Here is a 19667-nt window from a genome sequence, read left to right on the forward strand (position 1 = left end):
GTATATATATATACTACACCGAGTATACAATGTATATATACTACACCGAGTATACAATGTATATATACTACACTGAGTATACAATGTATATATACACTACACTGAGTATACAATGTATATATACTACACTGAGTATACAATGTATATATACTTCACTGAGTATACAATGTATATATACTTCACTGAGTATACAATGTATATATACTTCACTGAGTATACAATGTATATATACTTCACTGAGTATACAATGTATATATACTTCACTGAGTATACAATGTATATATACTTCACTGAGTATACAATGTATATATACTTCACTGAGTATACAATGTATATATACTTCACTGAGTATACAATGTATATATACTTCACTGAGTATACAATGTATATATACTACACTGAGTATACAATGTATATATACTACACTGAGTATACAATGTATATATACTACACTGAGTATACAATGTATATATACTTCACTGAGTATACAATGTATATATAAATACTACACCGAGTATACAATGTATATATACACTACACTGAGTATACAATGTATATATACACTACACCGAGTATACAATGTATATATACACTACACCGAGTATACAATGTATATATACACTACACTGAGTATACAATGTATATATACCACACTGAGTATACAATGTATATATACCACACTGAGTATACAATGTATATATACCACACTGAGTATACAATGTATATATACTTCACTGAGTATACAATGTATATATAAATACTACACCGAGTATACAATGTATATATACACTACACTGAGTATACAATGTATATATACACTACACTGAGTATACAATGTATATATACCACACTGAGTATACAATGTATATATACACTACACTGAGTATACAATGTATATATACACTACACTGAGTATACAATGTATATATACCACACTGAGTATACAATGTATATATACCACACTGAGTATACAATGTATATACTGAGTACTAAATTAGAGTTGCCAATTTCATCCCTTTAAACCTGAACACATATGAATCATGGAGGTTCTGAGCCTAATGTAATGCAGATAAAGCAACAAGTGAGTTTAATTACCACCTTAATCAGCCACAGAATCTGTGTAATTATTATGTGTTCAGGTTTAAAGGGATGAGGTGGCAACCCTATACTTATTACTATATACATTATCTCACTAAAGTAAGTACACCCCTCACATTTGTGTAAATATTTCCTTCTATCTTTTCAGGTGACAACACTGAAGAAATGACACTTGTCTACAATGTAAAGTAGTGAGTGTACAGCTTGTATAACAGTGTAAATTTGCTGTCCCCTCAAAATAACTCAACACACAGCCATTAATGTCTAAACTGCTGGCAACAAAAGTCAGTACACCCCTAAGTGAAAATGTCCAAATTGGGCCCAAAGTGTCAATATTTTGTGTGGCCACCATTATTTTCCAGCACTGCCTTAACCCTCTTGGGCATGGAGGTCACCAGAGCTTCACAGGTTGTCACTGGAGTCCTCTTCCCCTCCTCCATGATGACATCACAGAGCTGGTGGATGTTAGAGACCTTGCGCTCCTCCACCTTCCGTTTAAGGATGTCCCACAGATGATCAATAGGGTTTAGGTCTGGAGACATGCTTGGCCAGTCCATCACCTTTACCCTCAGCTTCTTTAGCAAGGCAGTGGTCATCTTGGAGGTGTGTTTGGGGTCGTTATCATGTTGGAATACTGCCCTGCGGTCCAGTCTCTGAAGGGAGGGGATCATGCTCTGCTTCACTATGTCACAGTACATGTTGGCATTCATGGTTCCCTCAATGATCTGTAGCCCCCCAGTGCCGGCAGCACTCATGCAGCCCCAGACCATGACACTCCCACCACCATGCTTGACTGTAGACAAGACACACTTGTCTTTGTCCTCCTCACCTGGTTATCACCACACACTCTTGTCACCATCTGAACCAAATAAGTTTATCTTGGTCTCATCAGACCACAGGACATGGTTCCAGTAATCCATGTCCTTAGTCTGCTTGTCTTCAGCAAACTGTTTGTGGACTTTCTTGTGCATCATCTTTAGAAGAGGCTTCCTTCTGGGACGACAGCCATGCAGACCAATTTGATGCAGTGTGCGGCGTATGGTCTGAGCACTGACAGGCTGAACCCCCCACCCCTTCAACCTCTGCAGCAATGCTGGCAGCACTCATATGTCTATTTCCCAAAGACAACCTCTGGATATGACGCTGAGCACGTGACCTCAACTTCTTTGGTGGACCATGGCGAGGCCTGTTCTGAGGGGAACCTGTCCTGTTATACCGCTGTATGGTCTTGGACACCGTGCTGCAGCTCAGTTTCAGGGTCTTGGCAATCTTCTTATAGCCTAGGCCATCTTTATGTAGAGCAACAATTCTTTTTTTCAGATCCTCAGAGAGTTCTTTGCCATGAGGTGCCATGTTGAACTTCCAGTGACCAGTATGAGAGAGTGAGAGCGATAACACCAAATTTAACACACCTGCTCCCCATTCACACCTGAGACCTTGTAACACTAACGAGTCACATGACACTGGGGAGGGAAAATGGCTAATTGGGCCCAATTTGGACATTTTCACTTAGGGGTGTACTGACTTGTTACCAGCGGTTTAGACATTAATGGCTGTGTGTTGAGTTATTTTGAGGGGACAGCAAATTTACACTGTTATACAAGCTGTACACTCACTACTTTACATTGTAGACAAGTGTCATTTCTTCAGTGTTGTCACATGAAAAGATAGAAGAAAAGATTTACAAAAATGTGAGGGGTGTACTTACTTTTGGGAGATACTGTATATACTGAGAGTACTAAATACAATGTATATACTATACTGAGTACAATGTACAGTATATAGTATATTTAAATACTGCTGCTGCTTTTGTGTGTGTATATGTATGTATGTATATATATATATATATATATATATATATATATATATATATATATATATATATATATATATATATATAAAATCTGTAGTCTGCTGCTGATATATTGGGGATCAGACTGGTCCCCCCTCCCCCATCTCCTTAGTCTTACCTTCTTCTCAGCTCTGTGTACGGAGGGACTGACTGCGCTCTGTTGTGTGGGTGGGAGGAGCAAATGACACGAGGCGTGCCGTGCGCAGCACCTCATTGGCTGGAATCGCTGCCTGGCAGGCACCTGTCCTGGACTCCTGGAACTGCTGGCAGCCTCTGGCTATACGCGATCTGGATTGGCAGAGTGAGTTCCGGCCCAGAAAACAACCAATCCGGGTCACGCTCCGATTCGCACACAGATGAGGCCTGCACAGTGACATTCGACAGCACTGTCTGCAGCGGTATGCTGGGAAGGCGGAGCCTCATGCGGTGCCGTCCGCCGGCGGACGGCACATGGTGTCCATCCGGCAGCATCGCGGCAAGACGGCACACCGGCAAATCTCACGCGACACGAGAATCGCTGTTTTAAGCTCGGTTCACATTTGCGGGAGATGCGGAAACCCTACAAATCCACTGCGGGCTCCCCGCATCGCACAGCAGTTCTTACTGCCCTATGCAGACTGTCAGGAGTGTCAATACATTGTTAATGACACCCCCATTTCAGCTCGCATATCGCACTGACAGTTCGGACATAAATCGGATTGCGCGGGGGAGCTCAGGCGTGTTTCGCAACTCCACGTGCCTGCACCCGCTAGGAACCTGACACTCCGCAGCGCAAATCACATGCGATGTCTGTGCGATCTGATATCGCATCACATTCGGAATAATCTCGCACAGGACCTTTTTTTTTTTTTTTTTTTTTTTTTTTTTTTTTTAGTCCGCACCAGAATCGGATCGCATGGGTGTTCACTAAGGATGAGCTCCGACGCGTTTCACAACTCCCCACCCGCCAAGGAAGCTGCCAACTCTGCAGTGCAAATCACAGGCAGTGAGACGTTTCCCGATCCATGTAGAAAAAATGATCCGCGCTCCAGTTGTTGCTCTTAAAATGTCTTCATTTTATTCAATAGCCACAGTGAACAAAAACGCAGATTAAGTCAGTTGACGCGTTTCAGCCTATAAGGCCTTAGTCGTACTTTATGACTAAGGCCTTATAGGCTGAAACGTGTCAACTGACTTAATCTGCGCTTTTGTTCACTGTGGCTATTTCAATAAAATGAAGACATTTTTTAAGAGCAACAACCGGAGCGCGGATCTTTTTTTTTTTTTTCTACATTACTCTACTCAGCCAGCGACTGAGGATCGAGTACCCGGGAGCTCTGCTATCTATGTGGCGTATCGGTAGTAGCACCGACTTTTCTGTTTATACCTATTTCCCCATCCACCGCTGCACAGATCGGGAAATCGGGGCCCCAAAGTCAGGCCGCAAAATGTCAAGCACTTTTCTGCAGCAGAGAATGACATTTTGTGACCTGATTTTGGGGCCCCGTATCTCGGGGACACTTAGTGTTAGGAACCCCAAATATGGATATGTTGTAGTGCTAGTTCCACTGTGTTAGCACATCAAATTTGGGGTTCCTAGCACCGACTGGCCCCGATATACGGGGCCCCAAAGTTGGGTCGCAAAATGTCATTCTCTGCTCTGCAGACGCTTCTAGACGCAAACGTGGTAAAACGCGGCTAAACGCGGCACGCAAAACGGGCGTTTCTAAACGCCGGTTTCAGCTTTTAAAAACATGTGTTCAGCAGGGTTTGCACCGGCGTCCCGTGTGCACGAAGCCTAAGTCCCGGTTCACACTGAATGCCACTTTGAAATCGCGCTACTTCACTTGATTTTTCAAAGTAGCGGGTCGGTGCGATTTCAGGTGCTACTCGACTGACATCTGTGCCTCTTCATGCCCAGATTTCTAATGCAAGTCGCACCTGAAATCGCAAAAAAAAAGATTAAAAAAAATAGTGCAGGAACTACTTTCTTCAAATCGGTTGCGGCGGCGCCGCAAAGTCGGAGTCGCAGCGACGTGAACGGTTCCATTGCCGGCAATAGGCCTGCAACTTGTCGTCATGCGATTTGGAACTGTTAAATCACATGACAAGACGCACCGGTGTGAACGGGGGAGGGGCTTAGAGCTGCAAGCTTCATGCAGATAATCCATACTCGGGTGTGAACGGGACCTCAGGGGTTAATGTTACCAATGTCACAATAAAAGCGCGCACTTCCTCGTCAGCCGATCACACGGAGCGAGCAAATATTATTCCTGAGAATAGAAAGACGAGCAAAGCCGGGGATCGGAGGTAGAAGAACCCAAATCCGGGGAGACCAATAATTCCCAGGATTTCTTCTCTAAACCATCATTGTGGAATTATTTCTAAAATTATTAAAGATAAATAAAATAAATAAATAAATGAAAGAATTATTTATATAAAAAAAAAAATAAAATAAAACAAAAAAAAAAGTTAAAATCATTAAAAAAAAATCCCTAAACAATTATACACCATATTACCAAAAGTATTGGGACGCATGCCTTTTTACACGCACATGAACTTTAGCCCCCGGAAGGATTTACCCCCCCCCCCCTTCCTGACCAGGCCATTTTTTTGCGATGCGGCTTTGCGTCATTTTAACTGACAATTTGCGACGTTGTACCCAAACAATATTGACGTCCTTTTCTTCCCACAAATAAGAGCTTTCATTTGGGGGTATTTGATCACCTCTGCGTTTTTTTTTTTTTTTTTCTGCAATAAATGTCAATGGTCCCAAAATAGTGTCACAGGTGCTCCGATCTGTCCGCAGCAATGTCGCAGTCCCGATAAAAAACGCCGCCTTTACTTGTAAAAAAAAAAAAAAAAATTCCCTATTTAGTACATGCTATAACTTTTGCGCAAACCAATCGCTTATTGCGATTTGAAAAAAAAAAAAAAAATCGCAATAAGTGATTGCATCTATAAAATAGGGGATAGATTTATGGCATTTTTATTATAAATTTTTTTTTTTTTTCCAAAAATATGTAGTAGAATACATATCGGCCTAAACTGAGGAAGAAATTTATTTTTATATATATTTTTTTGGGATATTTATTATAGCAAAAAGTAAAAAAAAAAAAAAAATTGCCTTTTTTTTTTTTTTTCAAAATTTTTTTAAAAAAGAGCGACGATTTTGAAAAAAAAAAAAAAGCATTTTTTTATTTTTTATTTTTACTTTTTGCTATAATATCCCCAAAAAATATATAAAAAAAATCTCTTCCTCAGTTTGGGCCAATATGTATTCTACTACATATTTTTGATTTAAAAAAAAACGCAATAAGCGTAATTTGATTGGTTTGCGCAAAAACGTCTACAAAATAGGGGATAGTTTTATGACATTTTTATTATAATTAGATTTTTTTTCAATTTTTTTTTTTTTTTTTTTTTACAATTTTTTTTTTGCTTTACTAGTAAAGGCGGTGATCTGCAATATTATTTATTTATTTATTTATTTTAATCGGGACTGCGCCATTGCGGCGGACACATCGGACACTTTTGACACTATGGGACCATTGTCATTTATACAACGATCAGAGCTAAAAATAGCCACTGATTACTGTATAAATGGCAGGGAAGGGGTTAAACACTAGGGGGCGATCAAGGGGTTAAGTGTGTCCTAGGGAGTGATTCTAACTGCCTGGGGGAGGGGACTGATTGTTGTTCCTAAGCATTAGGAACAACAGATCGCTCTCCTCACCCCTGACAGAACGGAGATCTGTCTGTTTACATTGACCGATCTCCGTTCTGTCCTTCTCCGGAACAATCGGGGGTAGCCGGCGGCCACGCGGTGGCTGCGCGCGCCCCCTATACACCTTAAAGCGCCCGCCGTACAGCTACGGCGATTCGCGCACGGGTGCCATTCTGCCGCCGTCAATCCACAGCGGTCAATCGTTCGGCAAGCGGTTGAAGCAGAGTAGCTGCTGACTTTTAGGCCTCATGCACACAGAGTGTTAGAAAAAACGCACTTTTAGCAGCGTTTTGCATTGGCGTCAAGGCGCGTTTAGCCGCATTATCGCTTAGCAGCGTTTTCTTTTTTTTTTTCCCGACACTTACCTGTCCTGGAATCCAGCGATCGTCGGCACCCCAGCTGATGTTTCCGTCGGCTGTCGCCGCCGTTGCCAGTAAGTCTGCGTTTCCAGTAGTGCGACTTGTCAGTGCGACTTTGGACAGATAAAGCCGCATGAAGGGTCACAGCCTGTTGATTCTAATGGCGCCCCAATCCAGACTAGGCGACTTTGAGAACCGGTGACTTTGGAAAGGCGCCCCCTGACTGCCCGTCTCAATGGGCCTTGAGAGCCGGTGAAAGGTTCCTGGGGTCCGCCCTCATCATCGCCGGCTTTAATTGGCTGCGGAGGAAGGAGTATGTTTGAAAGTGTATGTAACCCCTCCCCCCCCCCCAACAATAAACGTCTCCTATTGGCTCCCTTCAGGTCCAGGATAAATCCCATTGAAATCGTTTTTTTATTATATCTGTTTAATAAATGCAAAATAATACGTGTTGATCCCGCCAGAAATCCAGGGAGCTGCTAACTTCCTGCGACCTCTGCTTGCTCTCCGCCTATCGGAATTCTTACCAGCTTTGCAGACTAATGGCGGGAATACGCGATCAGAGAATCGGGCGAAAGTTTCCGCTCTGCGAAGCGATCGGCCGATTTTCTACTGGTTGGGGCCCAGCTAATCCTACCTGATATCGATTATTGTGTATTAAGAACGCCCACCCCCCCCCCCCTCATCTGTGTTATGGAAATGAAGAGAGGGGAGGAGTTCTGTAGTCCTAATATACTTCCTGTCCAGGGTGACAACGCTGATCCTCCATGGAGTACAATGAGTAGACGTTGTCACCCGAGGACAGGAAGTTGGGTACTGGAAGGATCACCAGGTAAAGATAAAGGGGACAATGCCTGAGGTCCCGGCACTGAGGACTGGTGATCTGAAATATGGGACATCTTTAGATACATTGTGACCTTCAGAAGTGTTCCATGGAGATGAATAAATACTTTGTTGTTCTGGAATTCCATGCGGTGTGTGGATTGCGGTGGGGATTAGCGGAGTCCTGGGGGGGGGAGGGGAGGGTGACTGCTGGTGGTCCCGTGTGTTCTGCTGATCGCTCTTCATCCATTGGATGTTCACAACGGTTCTGAGATCTTTTGTACAAAATTCCCAATTTCTGTGTGACCCCTGATTGGTTATCAGAGAGAGAGCCGGTTCATGAGGTCCGGGGCAAACCCTGGGCACCAGATCGCCGGTCCATGAGGTCCGGGGCAAACCCTGGGCACCAGATCGCCGGTCCATGAGGTCCGGGGCAAACCCTGGGCACCAGATCGCCGGTCCATGAGGTCCGGGGCAAATCCCGGGCACCAGATCGCCACTGTGACTTGAAACTGTGTCCTGGCGTCTGGGTTCACACCGAAGTGTACTGAAATCGCACGGTCATTCTGTGCAATTTGCGATTTTGTCTCTCTCTCTCTCTCTCTCCATAACTGACCATTGACTACAATGCGAAAACGCTTCCCATTGACTTCAGTCCAAAAAATGCCTCCCATTGACTTCAATTTGAAAATGCCTCCCATTGATTACAATGCAAAAATGCCTCCCATTGACTACAATGTGAAAAAGCCTCCCGTTGACTTTAGTGCAAAAACACCTAACACTGACTACAATGCCTCCCATTGACTACAATGTGAAAATGCCTCCCATTGACTTCAATGTGAAAATGCCTCCCATTGACTTCAATGTGAAAATGTCTCCCATTGACACGATCGGAAAACGCGGGTTCAGGTCGCCATTATTTTCAGTGGCACCTAAAACGTGGATATGGTTTTGCTGTGATTGTTGCGTGGAAAATCGCATCTCGTGAAGTTTGTCTCCCAAAAAAGAGAAGCTCCTTCTTTTGGGTGACCGGCTTCCCGCAATGTGATTTGCCACGCGATAAATCGCTCGACAATCGCAGCAAAGCAGCATAGCGCTTTAGATGCCATTGAAAATAACGAAACCTGAACCCGCGTTCTGCGATTTGTAGTGCGTTTGTGAGATTGCGGTCAGAATAGCAGCGATTCTTCCACCATCCCTAAACACCCCAGGTGTGAGCGGGGCGCCTAACAGAGTCCGACATCTCAGAGAGGCCTTGCATTGCCTCCACAGACCATCCAATCGCTCACAGGGCCTCTCCCCCATGAATATTTGCTGTTGCAACACTGATCCTCCTCCTGGCCAATCGGGAAGCACGTCTGATACCCGTCACCCGAATGGCTGAAAGGACAGGTGATCCTATTGGACGCCTAGGAGAAGAAGGGAGGAGCCGCACTGAAGACACAGGAGCCCCCCCCCCGTCATCCATAGAAGCCCGGAGCCTGCAACCCGCCCGCCGGGGCCTGCTGGGGGTAAGTGCAAAAGGGGGGGGGGGGGGTTGCTGAGATGCCAACAGGGGGGGGTGGGTTGTTTGCCGCCCCCCCAAAAAAAGTAAACACCGGCCGCCACTGTGGTCCAGGTATGGCCTCATACTACCAGTAGTGACACTGACCCGCCTAGCCAAATGCTAAACTAGTGAAAAACAGTCAGAAAAGACGAGTAGGAAATAAAGGAGGCCTGTAAAACCATTCCTGTTTTGGAGGTCGTCTCATTGTTGCCCATCTAGTGCACAAAAGCAGCTGAAACTGATTAACATCCCCCCTCTGCTACTAACCGACCAGATCAATATCCCAGGAGTTTCATTGACTTGATGCTACACTCTGATTAAAGAGTCTTCCTTTCATTTTTTTTTTTTTTTTTGTATGTGTAAAAAATGAGTCATTTTACTAAATGTCCCCAAAAATAAATTCCATTGATAAAAAGTTCTTTCTGTCCCCACAGTAGAGTTCTGCTTAATTCTCGGAGCTGTGTCTGTGGTTTTGTTTGTACTGGATGGAGGATTTTTAGTTCTATTTTTATCAACAGAACATTCGTATGACTTGTATGCAGATATTCTGTCCGTTCTCTCGGGGACTTCCCCTGTGATGTCACATTGTCACTAGAATTATACTGCGGGAATTTCCCGAGGCCAGTTGTGCAGCGATCTCACCTCTCTTATCTCTCCGGGGATAACAGATCGACTGCAGACCGGTGAGGGCTCCATACATGACGGACAGCAGAGGATCTGATCTTTAAGGTAGACGGCAAACCAATCGCTAAAATTATTATATAAACTAAGAGCTCATTCACACTATTTGCAATATGCTTTGTTTCCCATGGTGCCAGTTCATATCACTGTGTTGCAGGATGAATAAAAATCAATGATTTTGTTTTTAAAAAAATCTGATTTTTTTTTTTTTTTAATTATTATTATTATTATTATTTATTTATTTATTTATTTATTTTACCAAAAAATCATCACATAGGGGACTGTTTGTCCCCTATGTAATGAAAAAAAAAAAGTTGAGTAAAAAGTTACACTGAAGCACATAAAATCCCCCCCCCCCCAAATTTTTTTTGAGCCCCCCCCACACATATACACGCACGAACGTAAACGCATGCATCGGGGCGCCTACACGTGAAAACGTCAATTGCGATACACATGTTACACATCGCCACGTACGCCAGAGTGAGAGCAATAATTCTAGCAACATACCTTCTCCGTAACACTAAACTGATACCTATAGGGGGGCCTTTTGAAGCGTCGCCTATAGAAAATATAGGGTACATGCTGAGTATCTCTTTACTCGGCACAACCTCGTCTTTTATATTTTACCAACAATTTGGGTAATCTATTGCGTTTGATCGCTCTAAAAATTCACGCTAGTGTGTGTTTGTTTTTTTTTTTGGTTTTTGTTTTTTTTTACTGAAATATTGCGTTTCCTAGACCTTTGCGGTAATATCATGCAACCTAAAAAATTGGAACTACCGCTATTTTATTCTCTAGGGTGTCTGCTTTCAGAAAATATATAATATTTGGGGTTTTGTGTAACCTTCAGGCCTAAAATGATTTTTTTTAAACGTGTGCAAAAAAACCCGCAAAAACTGCTCTGGCAGCAAAAGGGTTAATATTTAAACTTTTGTCACAATAAAAAAAAACAACACAAAATTGGAAAAAAAAAAGCCCAAATGTGTGTGACATTCATCCAATGAATATTTTATAATATAGACCCCTCTTTGTTATCTTCTGTAATGACAAAGTTATTTGTGCCAGCAGGTGGCGCTGCAAGCACAACCCACTGCGTCACTACATTGCCTGCCCCATACGAATGGGACTTTGCCCTCACGTATACCTCCCTATGAACTACGAGCAAAAACGGTGGAATGATCCGGTGGCACTGATATATTCTGTAGCACTGTACAAATTTTGGAGGTTATTTGTGAAAAAGTGTTTTTTTTTTTTTTTTTTTTCAGTACAAACTGTAAACCCAACTTGTTCTATTTGTAGCACCTGTGATTATAATTGAGTGCTGTTCTGCCTATCGCAGGTCTCCCTGGCATGGACGGTGCCCGCTGAACCACACACACACACCTTGCTTTCCTCCTAAGGAAGAGAAGATGCGGGGCGAAGGCAGATGATTGACAGATTTTACAGCCAGTCAGAGTATTGATCCAGGTAAATCTCACATTGAATGTCCAAGTCCTATTATGGGATATACAGTCCCTATTTAAATGCCAGTCCACCCAAAAGTGGGGTTTTAGTTATAGGTGGAGGAAGGGCCTCTAGGGCTCTGTAAACCCCACAAGGGAGAAGAGCGCACAGGCTCTGGTGCAATGCCCTTTTATTTTCTGATAAAAATGCACTCACAAGGAAAAAAATTAATCGGAGCTTATCAATCGCTAGACACGTGCAGAACGGAAAAAATTTTGTTTCGGATAGATTCATTATGTTACTAATTTTCCCTTAGGAATTCCTTTTTGTTTTGTTTCATTTTCATTAACCTCTTCAGCCCCCCCGGAAGGATTTACCCCCTTCATGACCAGGCCATTTTTTGCGATTCGGCACTAGACACGTGCACTGACAAAAAAATGTTTTGTTTTCGTTTTTAGTTTCATTTGTTTTTTTTGCTTTTGTCAGAAATTAAAAAATTTGGAAATCTGAAATCGTTCGCCCCCCTTCACCCCCCCCCCCCTGTTCCCTGGCCTGCCAGGTTGCATGCTCAGATAGGGTCTGGTATCGATATGGGGGGGGGGGCACACAGGTTTTTTTTGTTTTTTACATTTTGGCTTGGGGTTCCCCTTAAAATCCATACCAGACCTGAACAGCCTGATATGGATTGGGGGAACCCCCACGCAGTTTTTTTTTTTTATGTTGGCGTGGGGTTTCCCTTCAAAATTTATACCAGAGCCAAGGGCCTAATATGGATTGGGGGGACCCCCACGCAGTTTTTTTTTTTTTTTTAAATGTTGGAGTGGGATTCACCTTTAAAATTCATACCAGACCCGAGGGCCTGATATGGATTGGGGGAACCCCCACACAGTTTTGTTTTTTTTCATTTTTGCTGTGAGGTTCCCCTTTAAAATTCATACCAGACCCGGGGGCCTGATATGGATTGGTTGCTAAGGACGCCGCAGGCTGGTGTCTTGCCGAGAAAGTTCCCCCGGCGGATAAGGCCCCCCCTGTACTGCGCAGGCGCAGCGCTTGCGCAGTACGAACGACTAGGAGCCGCCGAAAATAGCTGAAGCTGAAAAACTTCAATCGGCTGTACACGGCGCCTGCGCCCTGGGTCCAGGTTGAAGCCCCACCATCCAAGTGGACCTAGAGGGGGAATAAAAAAGTGCCGAGCGAAGCGAGGCCGTGCCCGAAGCGCGGCGAGTGAAGCGGGCCCGCCAGGGGCCCTCTTACAGGCGCCGTGTACAGCTGATTTCTATTCTATTCGGCTTCGGCTATTTCCGCCGGCTCCTACTGCGCAAGCGCTGCGCCTGCGCAGTAGAGGGGGGTCCTTATCCGCCGAGAGGAACTTTCTCGGCAGAACACCGGCTTTCCGGTCCGCTGCTTAAAGTGCTTGTAAGCCCCCCCAAAAAAAACAGGCTTACCTGTAGTAAAAAGTGGATTGTGAGGGTTTACAACCACTTTAACAGCCAGCTATTCTTCATACAGAATTCTAATCGGCCGATCATCCAAATTCGAATCGTTCTGAAAATTTTGAAATTCATTAGCAAATGAATAAACAAAACAATTTTTTTTTTATGAATTTCTACAAAATTCGTTACTATTTGTTACATTTAATTCGGAGAATTGGATATATTATGAATACCCCAAAATTTGTCCAAATTTGTTTTCAGGCCAAAACGAATTGCACATGTCTAATAAAAATGCACTCACAAGGCAAAAATGAATCAGAGATTATCAATCACCTCTCTCCACCATGGTACTCAAAATCCTCCCGCTGCCCTTGATAGGAGCTCCAGCTGACAGTGTGGCTGTGGCAGCAGTCCTGGATCGAATGCAGTCGCTGCTGTGCTTGATCTCATGCACGCTGACAGTTCATATGCACAGGAAAACATGCTTTGGGGGGGAGGGGGTCACATGATGCTAATAGATTGTGTGAGCTGCCCCCAAAGCATGTTTTCCTGTGCATATGAACTGTCGGCGTGCATGAGATCAAGCACAGCAGCGACTGCATTCGATCCAGGACTGCTGCCACAGCCACACTGTCAGCTGGAGCTCCTATCAAGGGCAGCGAGAGGATTTTGGTACCCTGGTGGGTAGAGGTGATTGATAATCTCTGATTCATTTTTGCCTTGTGAGTGCATTTTTATTAGACATGTGCAATTCTTTTAGTCCTGAATTATTATTTTTTTTTAACGTATTTCGACAAATTTGTTAATTCGGAAATATCCGAATTAACGAAAACAAATTTTTCTGACTATTCAGAAGTTCAAAATTTTGGAAATTCGAAAATCCGAAAATAGTAATAAAAATCTGAACATTCAAAAGAACAAAAATCCGAAAATAAGAATGAGAATTTGAAAATCTGAAATAACTAATAATAACTTAACTATTATATTATAGGTATTGGAATTTCCTTTCAAATTTGGCTGTTGGTGAACGTAACGAATACGAATTTATCTGAAGTTACGAAATGGCGAATGCCGCATCTAAACTAATGGAACGTAACAAATTACTTTTTTATTATTACTTATTAATAATTCGTTCTGTTCCATTTGTTTAGATGCGGCATTCGTTATTTTGGATAATTCATAACTTTGGATAAATTCGTATTCGTTGCGCTGCTTAAAAAAAAATGTATAATGTTTGGGGGTTCTAAGTAAATTTCTAGCAAAAAAAAAAGGTTATTTTTTTTTAACCAAAAAGTGTCAGAAAAAGGCTTTCTGGCAACACTAACTAGTTAAAGCCCAGCTTCAACCAATGGAAGGGTAAGGGTTGGAACCCCTGAGAATTTTTTTTTTTTTTTTATTGCTGTTCATCACCCCATCTGGGAGATTTCCCCTCTCTTCCTGTCTGTGGTGTCAGAGCAGGAAGTGAAGGGAAGTCTCTCCAATGGTGACACATTTTCCATGAGTGTCAAGGAGGCAGAGCCATTATCTGCCTATTCCGTGTGCTGACCAGGGTGGTGGCGTCACGCCCTGAGCCGGTTAGGGATTAAGGGAAGCTTTGCAGAGCAATGATGGGATTAGAGTCATTAGAGTCACGGATCTGCCTGGATCTTGTTACATTGAAGTTTTCTGGTCTCCTGTTTGGACAGGGCCCCGTTGGATTGTGGTGCCGCATGTCAAGAGGACAACATGGCGCAGGAGAGAGACATGGACGATTTCTTGATGTACTTCATCCTGATGGAGAAGGTCCCGGTGGGCAACAGGACGATGGAGCCGGGCAAACTGTGCTACATGAGTGAGGAGTCGTATCTCCAGAGGGTGTCCGGAGACCACAACCCCACACAGTCCCTCAACGTCCACTTCCTAGAGGAGAGCGCTATGGTGGAGGTGGACGTCAACGTCCTGCACCCCCTGATGAGGAGACAGGCCGCCCTCCTACTGGCCATCACCAACCCCACTGAGAGGCTGAGCTGCTTCCTGGAGAGGGGCCTACTGGACCAGGCGGTCAAGGCAGAGGTGGGCCAGCGAGTTCTCGTGGAGCATGAGCATAAGCTGTACCCGGCCTTTATACACTATGTGGGCAACTTCCTGGACAGCAGCACCCTACTGCCCCCCATATACTTCGGGGTGGAGCTGGAGGTAAGTGACACCGGCTGTCATATCTTGTTAAGGATGTGTTTTGTTTTTGTGGTACAACTTGAAGACTTTTTATTAGAAAAAGGGTTTGTGTTCCTGGATGTCACCACATCCCTCCACATGGGGTAGGTGGGTGGCAAATATGTGTCCTCCAGCCCCCTGCATTTCCCCCTAGACCCTGCAGTGTCCCTCTGCACCCACATGAGTCCCCCAGATCCTTTACATTTCTCCGTAGACCCTGCAACAGGTCCCTGCATTTCCCTCTAGACTCTGCACTGTCCTCCAGTACCCCCAAGTGTCCCACAGCCCCCTGCATTCCCCCCCCCCCCCCCCCCAAGCACCCACAAGGGTCCTCCAGCCCTCTCACATTGTCCCCAAACCCTGCACCCCCAAGTGTTCCCTGGCCCTCTGCAATGTCCCTCAACCCCACCCCCCCTCCCCTGCAGTGCTCCCTAGTCTACTGTATGTCCCACTGCCCCCATCATTTCCAGCAGACCCCGTACTGGCCTCCAGTGGCCTCAATTGTCCCCCAGTTACCTGCAGTGTCTCCCAGCCCCCTCCATTTTCCCCCCTAGATTCTGCACTGTCCCCCAGTACCCCCAAGTGTCCCCTAGCTCTCTTACATTGCACCATAGACTCTGCAATGCCCCCCCCCCCATCACACTGCAGTGTCTCCCAGCCCCGTCCATTTCTCCCCTAGATACTACACTGCCCCTCAGCCCCCTGCAATTCCCTCTAGATTCTGCACTGTCCCCCAGTACCCCCAAGTGTCCCCTAGCCCTCTTACATCGCACCAGAGACTCTGCACTGTCCTCCAGCACCCACAAGAGCCCCATCACCCTGCAGGGTCCCACAGCCCCCTGCATTTTTCCTCTAGACTCTGCGTTGCTCCCAGGCAGACACAAGTGTCCCCTGGACCTCTGCAGTGCCCCCCAATCTGCTGTATGTCCCCCAGTCCCCTTCAATTTCAACAGACCCTGCACTCCATGGCTCCCAGTGGCCTCTGTTGTCCCCCAATCACTTGCAGTGTCTCTGGGCTCGCTACATTTCCCCTCTAGATTCTGCATTGTCCCCTGGTACAACCCAAGTGTACCCTAGTCCTCTTACATTGCACCGTAGACTCTGCAAAGTTCCCCAGCACCCAAATTGGCCTCAATTGTCCCCCAGTCCCCTGTAGTGTCATGCAGCCACCTCCATTCCCCCATAGATTTTGCACGGTACCCCCAAGTGTCCTCTAGCTCTTTTACATTGCACCATAGACTCTGCAATGCCCCCCCTATCACCTTGCAGTGTCCCACAGCCCCCTGTATGCCCCTCAGCAACCACAAGTACCCCCCCCCCCACCCCCTCACATTGCCCCAAAACCCTGCACTGTCCCCCATCTTCAAGTGTTCCCTGGCCCTCTGCAATGTCCCTCAACCCCTTCCATTTTCCCCCTGGACCCTGCAGTTTCCTCTAGTCTGCTGTATGTCCCCCAGCCCCTTTCATTTCCAGCAGACCCTGCACTGTCCCCCCCCCCCCCCAGTGGTCTCAGTTGCCCCCTAATCACCTGCAGTGTCTCCCAGCCCCCTACATTTCCTCCAGACTTTGCACAGTTTTCCATTGGCCTCAATGGTTCCCCAATCACCTGCAATGTCCACCAGCACCCTCTAATTCACCCCTAGATCCTGAACTGTCCCCCAGCAACCTCTAATTCACCCTTAGATCCTGAACTGTCCCCCAGCACCATCTGATTCCCCCCTAGACCCTGAACTGTCCCCCAGCAACCTCTAATTCACCCCCTAGATCCTGAACTGTCCCCCAACAACCTCTAATTCACCCCCTAGATCCTGAACTGTCCCCCAACAACCTCTAATTCCCCCCCTAGATCCTGAACTGTCCCCCAACAACCTCTAATTCACCCCCTAGATCCTGAACTGTCCCCCAGCACCCTCTAATTCACCCCTAGATCCTGAACTGTCCCCCAGCACCATCTGATTCCCCCCTAGACCCTGAACTGTCCCCCAGCAACCTCTAATTCACCCCCTAGATCCTGAACTGTCCCCCAACAACCTCTAATTCACCCCCTAGATCCTGAACTGTCCCCCAGCAACCTCTAATTCACCCCTAGATCCTGAACTATCCCCCAGCAACCTCTAATTCCCCCCTAGATCCTGAACTGTCCCCCAGCACCATCTGATTCCCCCCTAGACCCTGAACTGTCCCCCAGCAACCTCTAATTCACCCCCTAGATCCTGAACTGTCCCCCAACAACCTCTAATTCCCCCCCTAGATCCTGAACTGTCCCGCAGCAACATCTGATTCCCCCCTAGACCCTGAACTATCCCCCAGCAACCTCTAATTCCCCCCTAGATCCTGAACTGTCCACCAACACCTAATTCACCCCTAGATCCTGAACTGTCCCCCTGCAACCTCTAATTCACCTCTAGATCCTGAACTGTCCCCCAGCACCCTCTAATTCCCCCCCTAGATCCTGAACTGTCCACCAGCAACCTCTAATTCACCTCTAGATCCTGAACTGTCCCCCAGCACCCTCTAATTCACCCCCTAGATCCTGAACTGTCCCCCAACAACCTCTAATTCACCCCTAGATCCTGAACTGTCCCCCAGCACCATCTGATTCCTCCCTAGACCCTGAACTGTCCCCCAGCAACCTCTAATTCACCCTTAGATCCTGAACTGTCCCCCAGCACCATCTGATTCCCCCCTAGACCCTGAACTGTCCCCCAGCAACCTCTAATTCACCCCCTAGATCCTGAACTGTCCCCCAACAACCTCTAATTCACCCCCTAGATCCTGAACTGTCCCCCAGCACCCTCTAATTCCCCCCTAGATCCTGAACTGTCCCCCAGCACCCTCTAATTCCCCCCTAGATCCTGAACTGTCCCCCAGCACCCTCTAATTCCCCCCTAGATCCTGAACTGTCCCGCAGCTACATCTGATTCCCCCCTAGACCCTGAACTATCCCCCAGCAACCTCTAATTCCCCCCTAGATCCTGAACTGTCCACCAACACCTTCTAATTCACCCCTAGATCCTGAACTGTCCCCCTGCAACCTCTAATTCACCTCTAGATCCTGAACTGTCCCCCAGCACCCTCTAATTCCCCCCCTAGATCCTGAACTGTCCCCCAGCAACCTCTAATCCACCCCCTAGATCCTGAACTGTCTCCCAGCACCCTCTAATTCACCCCTAGATCCTGAACTGTCCCCCAGCAACCTCTAATTCACCCCTAGATCCTGAACTGTCCACCAGGCACCAGCAACCTCTAATCCACCCCCTAGATCCTGAACTGTCCATCAGCAACCTCTAATCCCCCCCCCTAGATCCTGAACTGTCCCCCAGCAACCTCTAATTCCCCCCCCTAGATTCTTAACTGTCCCCCAGCACCCTCCAATTCACCCCTAGATCCTGAACTGTCCACCAGGCACCAGCAACCTCTAATCCACCCCCTAGATCCTGAACTGTCCACCAGCAACCTCTAATTCCCCCCCCCCCTAGATCCTGAACTGTCCCCCAGCAACCTCTAATTCCCCCCTAGATCCTGAACTGTCCCCCAGCAACCTCTAATTCCCCCCTAAATCCTTAACTGTCCCCCAGCAACCTCTAATTCACCCCTAGATCCTGAACTGTCCCCCAGCACCCTCTAATCCCCCCCCCCCAGATCCTGAACTGTCCCCCAGCACCCTCTAATCCCCCCCCCTAGATCCTGAACTGTCCACCAGCAAACTCTAATTCCCCCCTAGATCCTGAACTGTCCCCCAGCACCCTCTAATTCACCCCTAGATCCTGAATTGTCTCCCAGCACCCTCTAATCCCCCCCTAGATCCTGAACTGTCCCCCAGCACCCTCTAATTCCCCCCTAGATCCTGAACTGTCCCCCAGCACCCTCTAATTCACCCCTAGATCCTGAACTGTCCACCAGCACCCTCTAATCCCTCCCCCCTAGATCCTGAACTGTCCACCAGCACCCTCTAATCCCCCCCCTAGATCCTGAACTGTCTCCCAGCAACCTCTAATTCCCCCCCTAGATCCTGAACTGTCCCCCAGCAACCTCTAATTCCCCCCTAGATCCTGAACTGTCTCCCAGCACCCTCTAATTCCCCCCTAGATCCTGAACTGTCCCCCAGCACCCTCTAATTCACCCCTAGATCCACCCCTAGATCCACCAGCACCCTCTAATCCCCCCCCCCCCCTAGATCCTGAACTGTCCCCCAGCAACCTCTAATTCCCCCCCTAGATCCTGAACTGTCTCCCAGCACCCTCTAATCCCCCCCCTAGATCCTGAACTGTCCACCAGCACCCTCTAATTCCCCCCTAGATCCTGAACTGTCCCCCAGCAACCTCTAATTCCCCCCTAGATCCTGAACTGTCCCCCAGCACCCTCTAATTCACCCCTAGATCCTGAATTGTCTCCCAGCACCCTCTAATTTCCCCCCTAGATCCTGAACTGTCTCCCAGCACCCTCTAATTCCCCCCTAGATCCTGAACTGTCCCCCAGCACCCTCTAATTCACCCCTAGATCCTGAATTGTCTCCCAGCACCCTCTAATTTCC

General features: G+C 46.5%; 1 protein-coding gene across 3 annotated transcripts in view; it reads left to right on the plus strand.

Annotated features, from left to right (window-relative positions):
* LOC141144061 (ubiquitin carboxyl-terminal hydrolase CYLD-like) overlaps positions 1-19667 on the plus strand; it is a 70757-nt gene that overhangs the window by 1040 nt on the left and 50050 nt on the right. For 2 of the 3 annotated variants that reach the window (XR_012244341.1, XM_073629420.1), the window contains exons 2-3: positions 11404-11531; positions 14626-15115. Coding sequence is in view for 2 of the 3 variants with exons in the window: in XM_073629420.1 (XP_073485521.1) it covers positions 14666-15115 (450 nt within the window). In the remaining variant the exon portion in view is untranslated. Of the gene's footprint in view, positions 1-10051; positions 10113-11403; positions 11532-14625; positions 15116-19667 lie in introns of all 3 variants that reach the window. The other variant, XM_073629421.1, reaches the window with a different exon arrangement.

The sequence above is a fragment of the Aquarana catesbeiana genome, linkage group LG05 (assembly GCF_042186555.1).
Source record: "Aquarana catesbeiana isolate 2022-GZ linkage group LG05, ASM4218655v1, whole genome shotgun sequence".
Taxonomy (NCBI): domain Eukaryota; kingdom Metazoa; phylum Chordata; class Amphibia; order Anura; family Ranidae; genus Aquarana; species Aquarana catesbeiana.